This window comes from Protopterus annectens, chromosome 5.part0 (genome assembly GCF_019279795.1).
Source record: "Protopterus annectens isolate FY-2018-M chromosome 5.part0, PAN1.0, whole genome shotgun sequence".
Classification (NCBI taxonomy): Eukaryota; Metazoa; Chordata; order Ceratodontiformes; family Protopteridae; genus Protopterus; species Protopterus annectens.
The window spans coordinates 625,800,719-625,818,147 of record NC_056735.1 but is presented as its reverse complement, the minus strand read 5'-3'; the positions used below and the strand labels follow the sequence as shown (position 1 = coordinate 625,818,147).

The window sequence follows — 17,429 nt, the reverse complement described above, 5'->3', positions numbered from 1 at the left end:
AAAGCCAATGATCCCTTGAAGTGTGGTAAGCAAATTCAGCGTAAAGCATTTCACTCGTTTTTGTCTGTTCTGCTTGGGGCCTCAGCACAACATCTATAACTGTTCCGACTCTGCAAAATTCCATGTATAAACATTAAAAACGTAGGGCCAGGGTACTAGCCATCCACATGGAGTCTTCTCCCTTTTTAATTTCTCCAAATCGTTTGAGTGTCTAATACCATGATGGGAATGGACCCCATTCTTTAGTCAAAGTATGATTAAAGTTCATAAAATTAGTATTGTTTCAGTCTTTGATATCAACTAGAAGTGTTCTTTGCAGCACCTGCAGTGTGACCAGAAATGACTCCTTATGCAATTTGTACAAAGTTACATGCATCAATAACATACTAAACATGATTGCAGATTCTTTTTTTAATAAGACCCTTTGCTCCTACTACTATCAAAAGTGTCTGGGTATCTTTCTGCCACATTGGTCTCATTTCTGCCTTCAAATCCTGATATTTTATGACTTTGTGTCTCTCTGTATACAAGACACTGTAGTCATTGGATGTAGTGATTTCAATGATCAATGCTACTTTTGTCTTCTTTTCATGGACCACTATATCTGGTTTTCTCGCATCTATCTTTTGAACTATTGGTAACAGGTGATCCCATGTGACATAGACTTCATCATTTTCTATGATACTTTGTGGCTGATGTTTCCAGTGTTTTTCAGCTACTTCAGTATTATAATGTTTGCACAATTCCTAGTGCAACAGTCTTGCCACATTATTATGCCTTTCAGTATGCAGTCCTTCTGCCATTAGTATGTCACAGCCAGCAATAAGGTGTGTAACTGTTTCCAATTCTGTTTTACAAAACCAGCATTTGTCTGTTTCTCTCACATGTTCAATGAACTTTGTAAAACAACTTGTACATAGTCCACTATTTTGAGACGCCAATATTAACCTCTCATCTTTTGGTTTGATTTCACCTCTTCTTAATCATTCCAGCTTTCAATCCTGATCAACATGAGGTTGTTCCAGGTGTTTTCTATACTTGCAACTATCTTTTTTAATTTTCCACATTTCTTGCCTTCTCATCTGATCCTTCACCTTATATTCTTTCTTGTGTTTTTTGGCACATTCATTTACTGCCTGATTTTTATTTACTTTTGGTTTGATTTCCATTCCCGCTTGACACCAATATGCTTCTGCTAGACTAAGAAGGAAGTCATTTTAGATTTACCATCTCCTCATATTTCAAAACTTTCTGTATGTTTGGGTCTTGTGAGGTCAGCAGATATATATGCAGTCCCATGATTGCAGATCATGTAATCAATTTCAGGGAAGCCCATACCTCCTTCAGAACGGGGAATATATAATCTTGGTATGCACTGATTTTTATAAATCATTTGATGAGTATGAAGCATCCTTCTTGTTTTCCTGTCTAATCTGACCAATACCTTTTGGGGCCAGTCAGTCACTCCAAAACTGTAAGTTAGGACAGGAAGAGCAAATTGGTTTATAGCTTGAACTTTGTTTCCAGATGTCAAGGCTATTTTCAGGATTAATGTAAGTCTTCTAAAATATTCCTTACTGAGTTTTATTTACATTTGTTTATGTTTTTTTGTTGATCCTTCATAATTTCCCAAATATTTATGCACTTCCTCTTGCTTAAGTTCTTTTATATCACATTCTTGTCCCAAACTGATGTTTTCTTGGTGCTGCAGCTTTCCTGCTTCAAAGGTTGCTTTTGCACATTTATCAAGAGCAAATTACATTCTTATTTCATCTAAAAACTTTTTGACTACTTGCAGTTGCGTTTTCAGTTCCTCATCTGATGAGCTATACAGTTTTAATCCTCTTTGGCTTCCCTGATAACATTGCAATCCACTGCTACCACAGGGCCTCCACAAACTCTGGCGGTGACCAGAAAAATGGAAAGACAAAAAGGCCAAGGACCCAGTCATTACAGAGAAAGCTCCAACTCTAGCTCTAGTAAACTGACACCCAGGTGATGCACCTTTGCAGCCTTATGGTCTGTTGACTTCTAGACCCAAACCTTCTGGCATGACCCCTCGGGAGGCCACTATGGTCCCTGGCCTACCTGCAAAAACTACCACAGAACACACATCAGTTGGGTCTGAGGTCGCTCAGCAGGCCTCAACTTTTGATGTCCATGCCGTGGGTCTCGAGGGAGATATTCCAACCAAAGTCATGGTCAGATGACCCACAGTCTCAGGTTACCCTTTTCAAATGGACACTCAAACCAAAGTGAAGCACTTCTTTTCAGTTGCCCCCTCCTCAATCCTCCCAGGCTGAAGACCTATTAAAAATAGCACAAGAGTTCATGGATTTTATGAAATCTAGACTCATGCTTCCATTACTGAGGATTCCCCATTCTGTAGGAGCAGGAAAGTAGCCTTTCAGGAAGATAAACACTCCTCTAGTTCTGAGGATGAGGAGGAATTGTCTTACTGTGGACACTTGCTGCCACAAATTTAATCAGGCTCAGGTGACACCTTCTCTTCCACCCCTCCCTGTCCCGAGGACAATTTCCTTTAGGGATACCCTGCTTAGAATGAAGGAGGCTTTCAGTTGAGAAAGCATGCGGTTCTTACAGACTCAAACCCATTACAGGGAACTGCTAACTTTGCTGTCGCCCAGGGAACTGGCTATTCCTCCTGTACTTGTTGTATTGGATGATGTCTTTGAAGACATTGCTTTAAACCCTGATTCTCTACCTCCTGATCCTAGAAAGCCAGACAGGATTTTCAGATTGCTTGAATCTTATAAGTACCTTTACAAAGACCGAAAGGCTGACCCTTCTGTAGTCTTCACTGAATCCACTAAAGGTATACCTAAGGGACCAACCAGACATCCCCTGCCTAATGATAGGGAAAGTAAGTAAATATACAGATTTGGGAAGAAAGCTTATATCTCTGCCACCCTGGCAGTGAGAGCTTTAAATTGCCAGTTCCATTTGCTAAAGTCCTTGAATCTGTCCAGGACAAAATTCTAGCTAAGATAGACTCTATTGTGGATAGAGCTTTTTCACAAAAGTACCTATGATTTGTAGCAGTAGGCTCCCACTTGCAGTTTGTGCTTTACCACTTGGGCTATCTACAGCTTCCAGAGTTTTCACAAAATGCCTAGCTCCTCTGACAACACATTGCAGAGCTCTAGGAGTTCATATTTACCCACTGCTTAGACAACTGTCTCAGTCAGGGAGGATACACTTCAGAGACACTCAGTGCCTTACAAATCACTGTAAACTTTTTTCAGAAGGTAGGTCTCACCCTAAATCTTTAAAAATCTCAAATTCTCCCTCAGTCAAGGATCCTCTTCCTGGGAGACATCATAGACTCGGTTCAGCAGAAAGCCCTCCTTTCCCAAGACAAGTTTGTTTTTTTGACAAGGTACATGACTGGTCTGCTTCCAAAGCATCTCATCACTGCAAGAGAATTATTTAGGATACTGGGGTCCATGGTGTCATGGTATCCTCACAATTCTGTTTACAAAGTTACGTATGATGAAATTTCAATGGCTTCTAAAAAAAATGATTGGTCTGGGAACAGTAGTCTCTCCTTCCATGCCTGAAAAGACAATTCCAGTGGTAGAAGAACTCAATACAAAGGAATTCAGGATCAAATTTCACTCTTCCATAAGCAGACAAGACTGTTACTATGGACAGCTCAGACATAGCTTGGGGAGCCCACTCAGGTCTCGTGAAGGTACAGAGCATTTGGTACCCACAGCAAAAGAAGTCACATATAAATCAAAAGGAATTATTAGGAGTCTACCTGGCCATAAAAGCATTTTAACAAAATTTAAGCCCAAGGAGATGTCAAATCTGGACAGATAACACCACAGTTATGCAAAACCCTATTTCTTAGAATTATACAGATGATCCCAACACCCATGTGTTAGCTTTGGGAGTCCTCCCAAGAATCAGTACTGCAACACTGACTATGAAGAACATAGTAGGGGAAATTTGTCCAACCCCTGTGCAGCCTTGCCAGAAAGACTTTGATGCTGTCTCAAGAGATAGGTTTAACCCTCATAGCCTCTTCCAGGCCAGAGCAATACCCTGGCAGACTGTCTAAACAGGGACCTTCTAGACCCCAATGAATGGATGTTGAAAAGAGAGGTATTCTACAGTGAGGGATCTCCTCAATAGACCTGTTCATCTCTCTGCAGAACAAGCAACTACAGAAGTTCTGCTCCAGAACACAACAGACAGAAGCTTGGAAGATAGATGCACTCTCCTTCACATGGACAAACTGGCTACTGTATGCATTCCCAGCTGAACACCAGATCCCCAGGATACTAACAAAATAAAACAGGCAGACAGGCCCAGCATGATGCTGGTGGCCCCCTTCTGGATGAGACAACATTGTTTTTCCCTCCTCATGATGATCATCGAGGGGAGACTCTGTACTGTACAGCAGGAGATAAATCTCCTCGCCAAATCAAGGGGTCTGTCTTCCATCTCCACCTATTCACCCTCAAGTTAACCACCTGGAGGATTGAGTTTTGACATCTAGGAAGTCTTATCCCAAGTAGGTGCTCACCATTTTAAGGAAAGTAAAAAAAAACAATACCAGGATGTTGTGCCTGGCAAAATGGAAAATATTTTCCACCTGGTGTCACAGCAATGACACTGACCCTGGTTGAGCAGGCATCAGCTCAGTCCTGTAGTACCTGTCAAGCCACTTTACAGAAGGGCTTTCCTATTTCAGCATTAAGGTACATGCATCTGCAATTTCAGCTTGCTTGAATGATGTTTCAACGATCTTCTCACACCCCCATGTGAATCTTTTTCTAAAAGGGTTGATACATTTGAGACCACCGAGAAGGAACCCCATTCCACCTTGGGATCTAAATTATGTCTTGGAAAAACTAACTTTGCCTCCCTTTGAACCTCCTGGCACTGCCTTTCTAAAGATGCTCACCTGGAAGTCAAATTTCCTCATAGCTGTGACTTCAGCTAGGAGACTTTCTGAGTTACAATCACTCCAATGTAAAGAATCTTTCACCGTCTTCCACAGAGATAGCCACCTTCAAAACAAACCCAACCTTTATACATAGAGTGGTATTAGAACTTACTGAAAACCATCAAAATCCAAAGAACAGGGCAGAGCAAGTCTTTCATTCCTTGGATATGCACATGCAGCTCGGGTACTTTCTAGACAGGACAAAAAAACCCTAATAGAACAGAGTAGTTGCTGGTGACTTACCAAGGTAAACAGGGTAAACCTGTCTCCAAGTAAACCATCGCTAAATGAATAGCTAACTGCATTAAGTTTTGTTACTCACACCATGGAAAGGATTTTCCTGGCATATTAAAGCCCACTCCACCAGACATGGGGTGACTACCACTGATTTCCTCCCACCCAGGCCATCCTAGAAGCATCCACAGGGAACTCGGTGCACACCTTCACAAAACACTATAACTGAGGCAATGCCTCCACGGTTTGAGCAGGTTTTGTTTCTGACATCCTACAAATATGTCCATCACGCCCTCTCTGGCTCCTATGATTTTCCTGCTTTGCACTTAAATTCAGACAGCTGGGGAGGTTGTGCTGTTCTCAGGCATCAGACTGCTTGTTCACTGCTTAGAAAGTCCTGAAGATGGTGCCACCTCATGCCCTTCTTATACCCTGCTGTCCAGACAGTGTTCGTTGGACATCCATCTGCTAGGGATGATGCAAAGACTCTGGAAACTGGGCCTGTCATGGGCTTCTGCATGGCAGGAAGACTCAAAAATCAGTACTGCAACACTGATCTGCGCAAACATTTACAGTCATGTTAAGTTTGACACAAATGATATTCTTCCTTCTCCTGATGCTCAGCAAGGGGAGATTCCACATCCTACCACAGGTAGTAGATCTCTTCAGCAAAGCCAAAGATTCTGTCTTCCACACCTACCTAGCCACTCTCAGGTTAATAGCCTGGAGGATTGAGTTTTGACACCAAAGAATGCATCAGAATCCAAGGACTTGCTTTCCATTCTAAGTGAGACAAGGAAACCCAATGCCAGGAGAGCATACCTGGGAAAATCCAAAAGATTTTCCACTTGGTGTCACTGCAAAAACGACAACCCTTCTTAAGCAGACATCAGCTTAGTCCTGTAGTACCTGTCTAGCATCCTTAGACTAGGGCTTTCATATTCCAGCATTAAGGTACATGCATCTGCAGTATTAGCTTGCCTGCACAGTGCTCCTCCTATCTTCTTGAACCCTGCATGCAGCGTTTTCTAAAAGGGGGTGATTCACTTGAGACCACCCAGAAGGAACCCTGTTCCTGCATGGGATATAAATTATATATAAACTAACCTTGCCCCCTTTGAACCTGCTGCTGCTGTCTCTCTAACGATGCTCTATTGGAAGACCACTTTTGTTACAGCTGTCACATTATCTAGAAGGGTTTCTGAGGTACAAGGCCTCCTGTGTAAAGAACCTTTCACTGTCTTCCACAGGGATAGAGTCACCCTGAGAATAAACCCATTTTTTTATGCCTAAAGTGGTATCAGAACTTACTTTGAACCAGGCTATCCACTTACCAGTCTTCTCCCTAAATCCACAGAACACGGCAGAGCAAGTCCTGCACTCCCTTGATATGCACAGGCAGATCAAGTACTATCTAGAAAGGACAAAAACCCTTGACGGAATAGAGCAATTAGTGATGGCTTTCACAGAGGGGAAACTGGGCATGCATGTCTCCAAACAAACCATTTCACAATGGCTAGCAAATTGCATTAAGTTCTGTTACTCCTAGAGATAGCCACCTGGAACTCAGTGCATGCCTTTACAAAACACTATAACCTGTACAATGAATCCAGGGCTAGAGCAGATATCGCTACTGCCATCCTGCAAAATCTTATTTCTTAGAATTATACAGATAACCCCAACACCCACATGTTAGCTTTGGGAGTCCTCCCAAGAATCAGTAATGCAACATTGACTATGAAGAACAAAGTACATTTGTTCCCACTTACTGTAATCAATGTTTGAGTAGATGACTGTTGCAGTACATACTCCCACCCTCTAACCCCTCTATTTGCTGACCTCTTGTCTCCACATTGCTGGGTGCAAGGAGTTAATGATTTTTTCTGAAGATAGTCCTCTCATCTCAATCACTCTCTTTCTGCCACTTAAATTCAGACATATGGAAAGGATATTCTGTCCTCAGTTGTCAGACTGCTCATTCACTGGTTCTTTAGATGGCACCATTGGATGCCCTTCTTATACCCTGACATGCAGACATTGGTCTTCAGACATCTGTTGTCTAGGGACGATGTAAAGACTCTGGAAATCGGGCTGGTTGCAGGCTTCTGTATGGCAGTAAAAAAGCAAGGATCAGTACTGCAACATTGATCTATTTGAACATCTACTATTATGGCAAGTGGGACACATCTGTACTTTCTTACTAAGTTTACAGCCAGAAGAGACCATCGAAAAGCTCAGCCACATCACCTAGTACCGGTTGGAAACTAGCAGTTCCCCCCATTAAATAGACTTTCTCCACATATTCCTGATGAAAATTTGCAATTACTCACTCAGTCATCCAGACAGGTTTTAAAGGTTGCTGTGGAAGTACTTTGCTTGATAGATAAGGGAAGCCTGTTTTAGAAATAGGGTCTATGTTGGGTTATGTATGTGTCACACCATCTATTCTTGTTGATGTAGTAGTGTATGGTTTGGTTTCTGGAACAGGTATTTTTGCATTTGTTCTATTTGGGTGAAGGCATTCAAAGAGTGCTGTGTCACTCGTAACATGGAAAGCTAAGCAGAGATCACCCTTCCAGAGTCTATACAACATTGGGTCGAGTGATAGAACTTTTATTCTGTCTGAATAACTAAGGATGCTGAGACCTGAGGTATTTTGGTGAAACACTGAACTCTCCCAAACTTGTGTAGGTGCTTGGTGAGGTACATGCCAAAGGGTGCATTATATTCAATGATGGGCCTAATAAGGGATGAATAAACTGGGACTATAACTATATTACGCATTGTATGAGGTATATACACTGAGCAACAAAGCACTTTCCTTGTGCTCTCTTCTTTCAGGCACAGTGAGTAGAATTTTTGCCTTATAGCAACTGGTTATCTGGTTCGTTTGCTGGGGGGGGGGGGGTCTTCTTTATGAAGTCTGTATGTCCTCCCTCTGTTTGCATGAGTTTTTCTCTGGTTGCACTGGTTTCCTCCCACATTCCAAAGACTTGCAGTAGGCAGACTGCCAGCTTTAAAATTGTCTGTATGTGCAATGCTGAAAAAAGGTCTGGTGATCTACTTCCTCCCACCCTTTCCTCATAAACCCCATGGATGGCAGTGATTGCTCATGAGGTCATTCTAGGAGTCAGCTGTGACTCATAAGCATAGATAATGGTGGTAGTAGTGGCTTCACTGCAAGAACTGTAAGGACATTTTAAGAGATGTTTGCAGTGAGTCACAGAAACTGTAAAGACGTTAAATAACATATATATGCACTGAGCCACAATAAATATTTTTTTTCTTTGCCGTGTGCTTTGTAGGAACTGTCATGACATTCTGTGAGATGCTTGCACTGAGCTATAAGACATTTTCATTTTTGCTCTCTCCTGTGCTTTACAGGAACTGTAAGGATGCTATTAACTCAAAAGACTGCAACACACTGCATAAGCTTCTGTACTCAACCCACAGACCATTGGCTGCAGCAGCTGGAGACTTCCTCTGTAAAAGGTAGGTTAGTCTATTTTTTGCTTTTCACTTCATTTCTCAATTTTGATAAAAGGATTTATGTCAATGATACTTAATAAACATTGTGGTTTAATGACTAATGTTGACAGGATTGTGACTCACTGGTTAAATTCTCTACCTCCAAAGTTCCATGGTGTGGGGTTCACTTCTGTTCTCCGATCCAAGTATACATGTATTATGCATGTTCTCCATGTGTCCTTGTGGGTTTTCTTCAGGTACTGTAAATTCCTTCCTTCTACCTGAAACAAAGATGTGGTACTTAATGAGCTATTCTAAAATGTCTGTGATAATCAAGCAAAATTGAGTTAGACTTTGTTAAGCTTTATATATATTGAGAAGAATAACTCAAAAATGCCTAAAAATACAAAAAAGAAAAAAAAAACATTTGCATCGGTACCCCCCCCCCCCAATCAGCTGTTAACTTATATATGTCAGCTTCATTGTTGCTCAACAGAGCAGGAAAAGTGAAAAACTCTAGTGTAGTGCAATAGTGTTAGAAGGCATGATTGTGGGCATTGCAAATGGATTTTTTTTTTGTGATGATATAAGAGTTTGACAGGTGATGTGACACTCTTCTTCCAAGGAGAACCAGTTGTTGAAGTGTTTTTTTTTTCTTTTTTACTCCTCCATTTAGTTGAGGGAGAACCAAATTGGGGAGCAGTACCAGGTGCCTTATGAGCCAGCTGCCAGGGTCTCAAGAATCCTTCCCTGTGCACAACAATGACAGGCAGAACATATGAGTTTGTTGATTGCAGAATTAGTCACAAATGGGATTAAGAATTTTGCCACTGAACACAGAAGAAACCAGATTGCACTTATGCTAGATTTTAGGGGTTAGAGTTAATAAGGTATGAGAGGAGATAACTTTAGCAGTTATGAATGAGAGGGCTGGATTTATATTGTAGCATGTAGGTATAAGTTACCTGTCCGAGTAGAAAGCAGACTGAACAGCAAGTGGTGCTAGGAAGATAACAGTGAGTTGTCAGTATGGATGGCTGGAGGTAGTATTGTCAGAAGTGTTTGCTGTGCCAGCAACCATTATAGTGAGGAAGGTGAGGTTTCAAGAGTATGCCTAACACTGGCAATAAAAAATAGTAGACAGTATTTAGACTGACAGAGAAATGCCGGGTAGCTTGTGTGAGAGAGAGACTCGTTTATTTTCCGGAACAGGGTGCATTTCAGTCCAGAGAGGACAGTGGTTCTCAAAAGTGGGTTGGAAAGGTATTTCATAATGATTATACATTTTAACTGAAAGGGTGTCATAAAAGCTGAAGAAAAGGGTACATGCTCAGGCACTAGAATATGGGAAGAAAAAGGACCCAGAGTAACAGAGCAGCAAACAAGGATGACTTGGAGCATGATGCAGCAATGTTACTACTACTATGCAGTGCAAATAGATGAAGATAGGGGAGCTGAATGTAGTAATGGTACTGATAAAAGAGAGGAGGGGAAATGTTTCTAGTATTACAAAACATGGGCCAGTGGCAGGAATGGGTGAGACTGTGAGGTGCAAAAGTGTAGATACTTTAAGACTGATAGAAAGAGGAGAGTGATGGAGACTAGGGATCCATGTAAAGTGGATATCCAGTGTGGGGCTAGAGAAGAGGAAGAGATTCAGTGCATCAAAAATTTGGCTCTGACTGCACCCCAGCTGACTATGGTTTAGTTAGTGGCCTAAACAGTGGAGTAGTCATCCAGGGGAAAGGTGTCAGTGACTGACCACCACTTTCTCAACCTTCCAAGGGGAGGGTGTTCATGGAAACTTACTGCATAAGCTACATCTGGGAGATAGTCCAGAATTCTTATATTAAGGACTCTGAGGACCATGAGCGCAACATCATATGCATATATCTAGATGGACTTGCAGATAACTGGAAAGTGGACAGTCAAACTCATTCCATCATAGCAGACATGGCAACATTCTTTCTGGCCAAAAGGGAGATGTTAGATGCATAGAAAAAAAATAACCCTTGCTGTTTGACTGCTGTGATCCCTTGCTCTTGCCGTCTTCTTTCAGTATTCTGGAAAACAGGTAGCCGGGATGAAAAAAATAATGAAAAAGCTAAGGATTTGCTGGCATTGCCAGAGAATGCGGACCAAAATTTAGTTAAAAATGTCCCATAAAATGAAAAAGGGTGACAGTGAGGATCAGAATCTGGGGAAATGCAGTTTAGTGATTAAGCCAGAATAAGAAGGAAGGGGGGAGCATTGCTGGACTGGTACAGTTTATCACCCCCCCCCCCGGGAATATCAAGGAAGGAGTATGAAAGATGGAAGAATAAAGATGTAGCATAAGAGAATGAGGTAGATATGAAAAGTTTAAGGTTGCAGAAGGAGTTGGTGGTTAATATGTTTAACCTGCAATATTGTTTTTCTTTTTATATATAATTAATTCTGCTATTTAGTTATCTTTCCTGTTATTTTTTGTGTTTATGTACCTGAAATCTGCTAGTTTAATATGAATATTTGCATTTAGTCTTATTTTGTATATTGATTACTAAGCTTTTCATTTATCTGTATTGGAGCTTATCTCCTCGGGCCTCTACTGAAAACGGACATGTATCCAGTTAGACTAGCCCGATCAACAAATGTAAAATAAATAAATAAATTAATTAATAAGAAGTCTTTAACTATGATGAGTGAGTCACTTGATTGAAGACTGAACCAATAAAGAGAGAATTCTTGTTATTGTCTTAACTTGGTGAGGAGGTCACATATAACCTTATGAACAGGCTGTTAACAGTGTGCATGTCGCACTGTGGCTTAAGGTGTTGGTAAAATAAAAAGGATAGAAAAGGTGGCATAACATTTTTGGGAGGTTTGATGCCTCCCCTCTGGGGCAGTAATCAAGGAGCTTGAATCCTCACCACTGACACACTTGGAATACATACAGTATTTCCAGATGTAGTTGTTTGCATCAAGCACAATTTTCTTTAAGAACACAAAGGGAACACACTCAGTCCAGGGGCTGGGTTTCTCTCTCTCTCTCCAGGCGCCCCCTGGAGAATAAATAATAAAAAGCATGAAAATATTAAATATCTATTTACAATAAATACCAGAGTTTCAATCACAGGAAATATTAAAAACAACACTGATGAATAGAACAGAAAAACAGTACTTAACTAATCTCACTATATTTTCCTGACTGATCTAAAGAAATACTATTCCCTGGTTACTTAACAAAGCAAGGCAAGATGAAGTAGGTGAGTGATCCTTCTATGTCAGGTTTCAAAAACAGACTGCTCTGAGGCTTCAGTCTCATTTAGTATTAAAACATCATTTTTGTGCTGGATTACAGAGTGACATAACATACATCTGGTCATCTCACTACGGTTCCCATACTATCCTCTTTCCTTGCAACTGAACTAGAATCTAGCACATATGTTTCAATAACACACACACACACACACACACACACACACACACACACACACACACACACACACACACACACACACACACACACACAGTTTTTCTAAGATCTGTTGCACCTTCCTGAAGTCATAAAACAATTTCAAACTTCCACCCTTCCAGAGTAGCAATTAGTTCACCCCAAAGGACAATACAGAAAGCTTCGTGGTGCAGACTTTTTGTCTCTGGCTGCATTGAGATATCTGATATAAATCTTAAGTAATTTAATTTCATGATATTTTTCTAAAAAGTTACCTGGGGCTGAGCTTAACCTCTTCTCTTCAAGTATCCTCTGTTACAATATAAATTTAAACAGTTATTATACAGTGTGACATACAGGTGCATTTTTCTATCTGTCCAACATGACCCACTGTTGGTACCTTTTTAACACAAGCAACTTTACAAATGTGTTTTTCAACACTAGCACCTGTACAAATCAGGTAGCTGTGCTGGCATGTATTACATATCCACTGCCAAACTTCTCCTGGCATAGCTGGCAATACCTCACATCATCACATCTCTCCCCACTTTGAAGACTCAAGCTAGTTTTTTCAAGTGACCCTTGAGAAATGTTGCTTGAGAGGAATGAGCCTGTCTGGGAGTACATTAACCCATACCCTGTCTTGAGAGCCCATATGCACTGGCATTGCTGACACCACTATGGTGCTGTACTGTCATATCGTATATCTGCAACTCTAGGCGACACATTAATAACTTGGCATCTTGCTGACTGGCTCGATGTAGCCATGTTAAGGGATTGTGGTGTGTAACTACATTGAATTTCCTTCCATACAGATAGGGTTGAAGTTTGTGCATTACCCATACTAAAGCTAGACATTCTTTTTCTACAGCTGCATAACATTCCTCCCTGGGTTGGAGTCTATTGCTGAGATATATAACTGGGTGCTCTTCTCCCTCTCTGGAAACGTGGCTGAGTACATCCCCCACCACATGGTTCAAAGCATCTACCTGCACAATAAATTATTTGCTGTAATCTGGACTGGCTAATGCAGGGAGTCCTCCCAAAACTCCTTTAAGCTTTTGGAATGCGTGCTGACAGGATGGGGTCCACATTACCTTATCTGGCCTGTTTTTCCTCGTCAGGTCTGTGAGGGGAGCAGCTATTGTACTATAATTGGGAACAAACTTTCTATAGTACCCCGCTGTACCCAAGAATGCCCTCACCTGCGTTTTGGTAACAGAGACAGGCCACACCTGAATAGCTTTAATTTTGGCGGGTTCTGGCCAGATTTTACCACTCCCCAATCTATGTCCCTGATAGAAGACCTCTACTATATCCACATGACACTTACTGGGCTTAATGGTCAGTCCAGCCCTTTGCAGTCTGCCCAAGGCCTCCCTGACATGCTGAAGGTACTCATGCCTGGAATGGCTGTAAATGGCAGTATCATCCAGGTAAGCATGGAAATAATGTCCTGCTCCTTCTAAGATATGATCTACCAGCCTCTGGAAGGTCACTGGGGTATTTTTCATCCCAAAGGGGATCTTTGTGAGCTCATATAATCTGAAAGGAGTCACAAAGGCTGACATCTCTCTAGTGGTGGGAGTTAAGGGCACCTGCCAGTAGTCCTTGGTCAGATCAATAGTGGTCAGATACGTAGCCCCACCCAGCTGCTCTAAAGCTTCATCTGCCCTAGGCATGGAGGTAAGTATCTGACAATGTGTGACTATTTAGTTTTCTGTAGTCCACACAGAACCTGGTGCTACCATCTTTCTTTGGTACCAGCACCACTGGGGAGCCCCAGGGACTGCAGGTCTCCTGGATTACCTCCATCTCCAAAATTTTCCGTATTTCATCACTCAGTCATTCTGACTTGCCCAGGCACCTTGTAAGGGGCCTGTTTGATAGATCTTTGTGGACTTGTATGCACATGGTGCTGCACCAGGTGGGTGCACCAAGGTTTCCCAGTGAACATGTCCCCAAACTCCTGTAACACTGCTTGGATTTCTCAAACCGGGGTAGGGGATAGCCACTGGTACATTGCTACCCCTTCCACTGAGGTGTCAGTCTGAGCCTCACTGAGGGGATCTGTCACCAGATTCCCCCTCAGACTTCTCCTTCCATCCACTGCAGATACTCAGCACAAGGGCCTCCCTATCATGGTAAGGCTTCATCATGTTAACATGATACAATTTATGCCCCTGCCTCATGCCTAGCAGTTCTACCATGCAGTTAACATCATTGACCTTCCTTACCACTTTGAAGGGTCCCTCCCAAGCTGCCTGCTGTTTGATTCTTGCAGGAATGAGGACCATAATCTGCTGTCCCACAGCATACTGTCTGGCTCAAGCATTCCTGTCATACCAGACATTTTTCTGCTGTTGGGCTTCTGCCAAGTTCTCATGGGCCAAGCCCATGTGCTCCCTAAGCCTTATCCTGAGGTTTAGGACATATGCCACAACAGACTTCTTGTGGGATTCACACTCACCCTCCCCAGTCATCACAAATCAAATTTAATGCCTCCCTCACCCTATGCTCATACAGCAACTCAAAGGGTGAAAAACATGTGGTCTGGGATACTTCTCTGTATGCAAACAGCAGATGGGGCAAATATTTGTCCCACTCTCTCTTAAACTTGTCTGCAAATCCCCATAGCATGGATGTTAGTGTAGAGTTTAACCTCTCCACAGGACCATTAGTCTGGGGGTGGTAGAGGTGGTCTTTAGGCGCTTCACACCACAGTGCTTCCACAGACAAGCTAGCAGTTCTGACATGAAATTGGCACCTCTGTCAGTCAGTATTTCTCTCTGGAAACCTACCCTGCTGAAAATCTCTAACAAAGCATTTGCTACCTTCTCTGCCTCAATGAAGGACAGAGCCACTACCTCAGGGTATCTAGTAGGATAATCTACAACCATCAGGATGTACTCTTCCCTGTTGAACTTAGGGTACTCACAGGCCCCACAGTATCTATAGCTACCATCTGAAAAAGCTCCTCTGTTACAGGCAAAGGCATCAAAGTAGCCTTGACCGTGCCTCCTCCCTTGCCTGCTTTTTGGCACTCTTCACAGGTTCTGCAGTACCCTATTACATCCCTTGCAATCTCAGACCAATAAAAGTTCTGCATAATACATCTCTTGGTATGCTTTATGCCCATATGACCTGCAAAAGGAATGTCATGGGCTATGGCTAGAAGTGCCAGATGGTAGGCTGTAGGCACTATCAACTGCTGTATTACCTCACCCTCTAGCCCTCTGTCAGGGGTCCACTCCCTATATATTAACCCATTGTTCCAGTATACAGACTGCCCTTTTCCTTGAGGATCTGGTGCCTCCCTAGCTACCTCTCTCAAGCCTGTTATGTTAGTGTAGGGTCAGAGAGCTGAGCCTGTCTTAACTCGGTCTTTGTGACCCTTCCCAGCTCCCTTTCCACAGAAAGCCTGATATCCTGTAACAGCGGTGCCTCACTGTCAGCCTGGGTACTACAACTCCCCTCTCCCCTTGAGTCATTCCATCCAAGGGAACATCAATACCTACCAGCAGCTGTGGCTCACCTTCAGTCTCACTGCAACAGGGTATCTCCGTCCCTGAAATAGCCACCTCACAAGCCCTAGCTTTAGGTATGGGTCTCCCCCAAGATACCAGACTCACATGCCTGTCTCCAAGCCTGACTGTGTGTAGCTGCATGCACACAAAGTACTGCATTATTAAAATCATTCCCTATCAAGACATCTGCAGCATACCTCCCAACTGTACCAAATTACTCGTTTTTTATCAAGTTTTGGGGTCCAAAAAAAAAAAAAAATGGGAATGAAGGGGTGCCACTCAGGAATCATGGCACCCCTTCATTCCCATTTTTTTTTTTAAATTATTTTTTTTTCACACTTTGGAGCTGACGTCATCACGTGCGCGATGACTTCAGCTCTGTCAGCCTGTAAGCGCGGAAAACGTCTGTGCTTTTGGACTAGCTGAAGGAAGCTTTGCCCATACTGCTTTCAGGTAGAATTGGGTAAGTGAAACAGAATTGCTTTTGCTGAGACTTGCTTTATTTCCCGAGAATGCTGACAGACAAACACGTCTCTGCTTTTCAACTTATAGCTGCGATGTGAGCACTTTTGGACTAGCTGAAGGAAACTTTACCCAGACTGCTTTCAGGTTGAATTAGGTAAGTTTTGCTGATATTTGCTTTGGAGCCATATTTTTCTTGCTGAGACTGTTGCTTTATTTCCCAAGAATGCTGACAAACAGAATTGCTTTTTTTGCTGAGAGGTGAATTGCTTTTTGCCGACTGCAGCCTTTTCTGCTTTGGAGCCGTTAGCCATATTGTATTTTTCTTACTGAGACTGCTTTCAGGTTAAAATGGAATTGAGCCGTTAGCCGAATTGTATTTTTCTTTCCGAGACTGCTTTCAGGTTATTTGTTTTGCTGAGGGGTGTGTGTGTGTGTGTGTGTTTGTGTGTGTCTGTGTGTGTGTGCTTGTGTCTGTGTCTGTGTGTGTGTGTGTGTGTGTGTGTGTGTGTGTGTGTGTGTGTGTGTGTGTCTGTGTCTGTGTCTGTGTCTGTGTGTGTGTCTGTGTGTGTGTGTGTGTTTTCTTCCCCACAAGTCTTTGCTTCCATACCATTAGACTTAAAGTAGGTCTTTTAAAGGACAGCTGTGATCAGGAAAACTCACTCCTTCAGATATAAATGAGTCAGCTGTGTGTTTGTGGACGTGTATGTTTGTACATGTTTTTTTTTTGTCTGCTTGTGTGTGGTTATTCCTGCATGAAAGGCTTTTAGCCTAGTATCATTCTAAGTAGTAATATTTTGATTTGTTTACCCCAAAATGGCTTTGAGGAGACTAGCATAGTGACAGGATTTTGTTTTTCAGTTGAGAGTCTCATTCTGTCAGTGCACTAAATGTTCTCACAATATATTTTTTAGCCATTTTTTCCATCAGATTCCATTCAGACGGAATGGGAGTATTTTGAATTAAGGCTTTCTCTGAGAATCATGGTAGGAATTGCTTGTATTTTTTTTTTTTTTTGGTAATTCAAATTAAATTAAGTTTTTGTCATTATTTTTTAAACAGATTTCTGTGTATTTTTGTTAAAGCTATATACACAGTGATACATCTTGTTGCTTCTGTTGAGATATCTCAGCTGACGGAAGGAGCTCACCTCCCGACCACTCATTGCATCAGACAGAGATGTGAAGTTTTTGGTCTTCCTTACCAAAACACTCTTTCAGTACGTGACTGATATCTCAACTTAGTAAAGCTGGTTTGCCTCAATGCAGCAGTAGTTTATTAGCTGATTGAAGCAACAAAGATATGAATAAGTTTGCATTCCCATAAA

General features: G+C 42.1%; 1 protein-coding gene across 3 annotated transcripts in view; it reads left to right on the top strand.

The window, feature by feature from the left end:
* The window catches only part of LOC122802711 (cohesin subunit SA-2-like), a 1,740,876-nt gene that overhangs the window by 647,898 nt on the left and 1,075,549 nt on the right, over nucleotides 1-17,429 (top strand). For all 3 annotated transcript variants that reach the window (XM_044072465.1, XM_044072464.1, XM_044072463.1), the window contains exon 14: nucleotides 8,597-8,704. In XM_044072465.1, coding sequence (XP_043928400.1) covers nucleotides 8,597-8,704 — 108 coding nt within the window. The remainder of the gene's footprint in view (nucleotides 1-8,596; nucleotides 8,705-17,429) is intronic.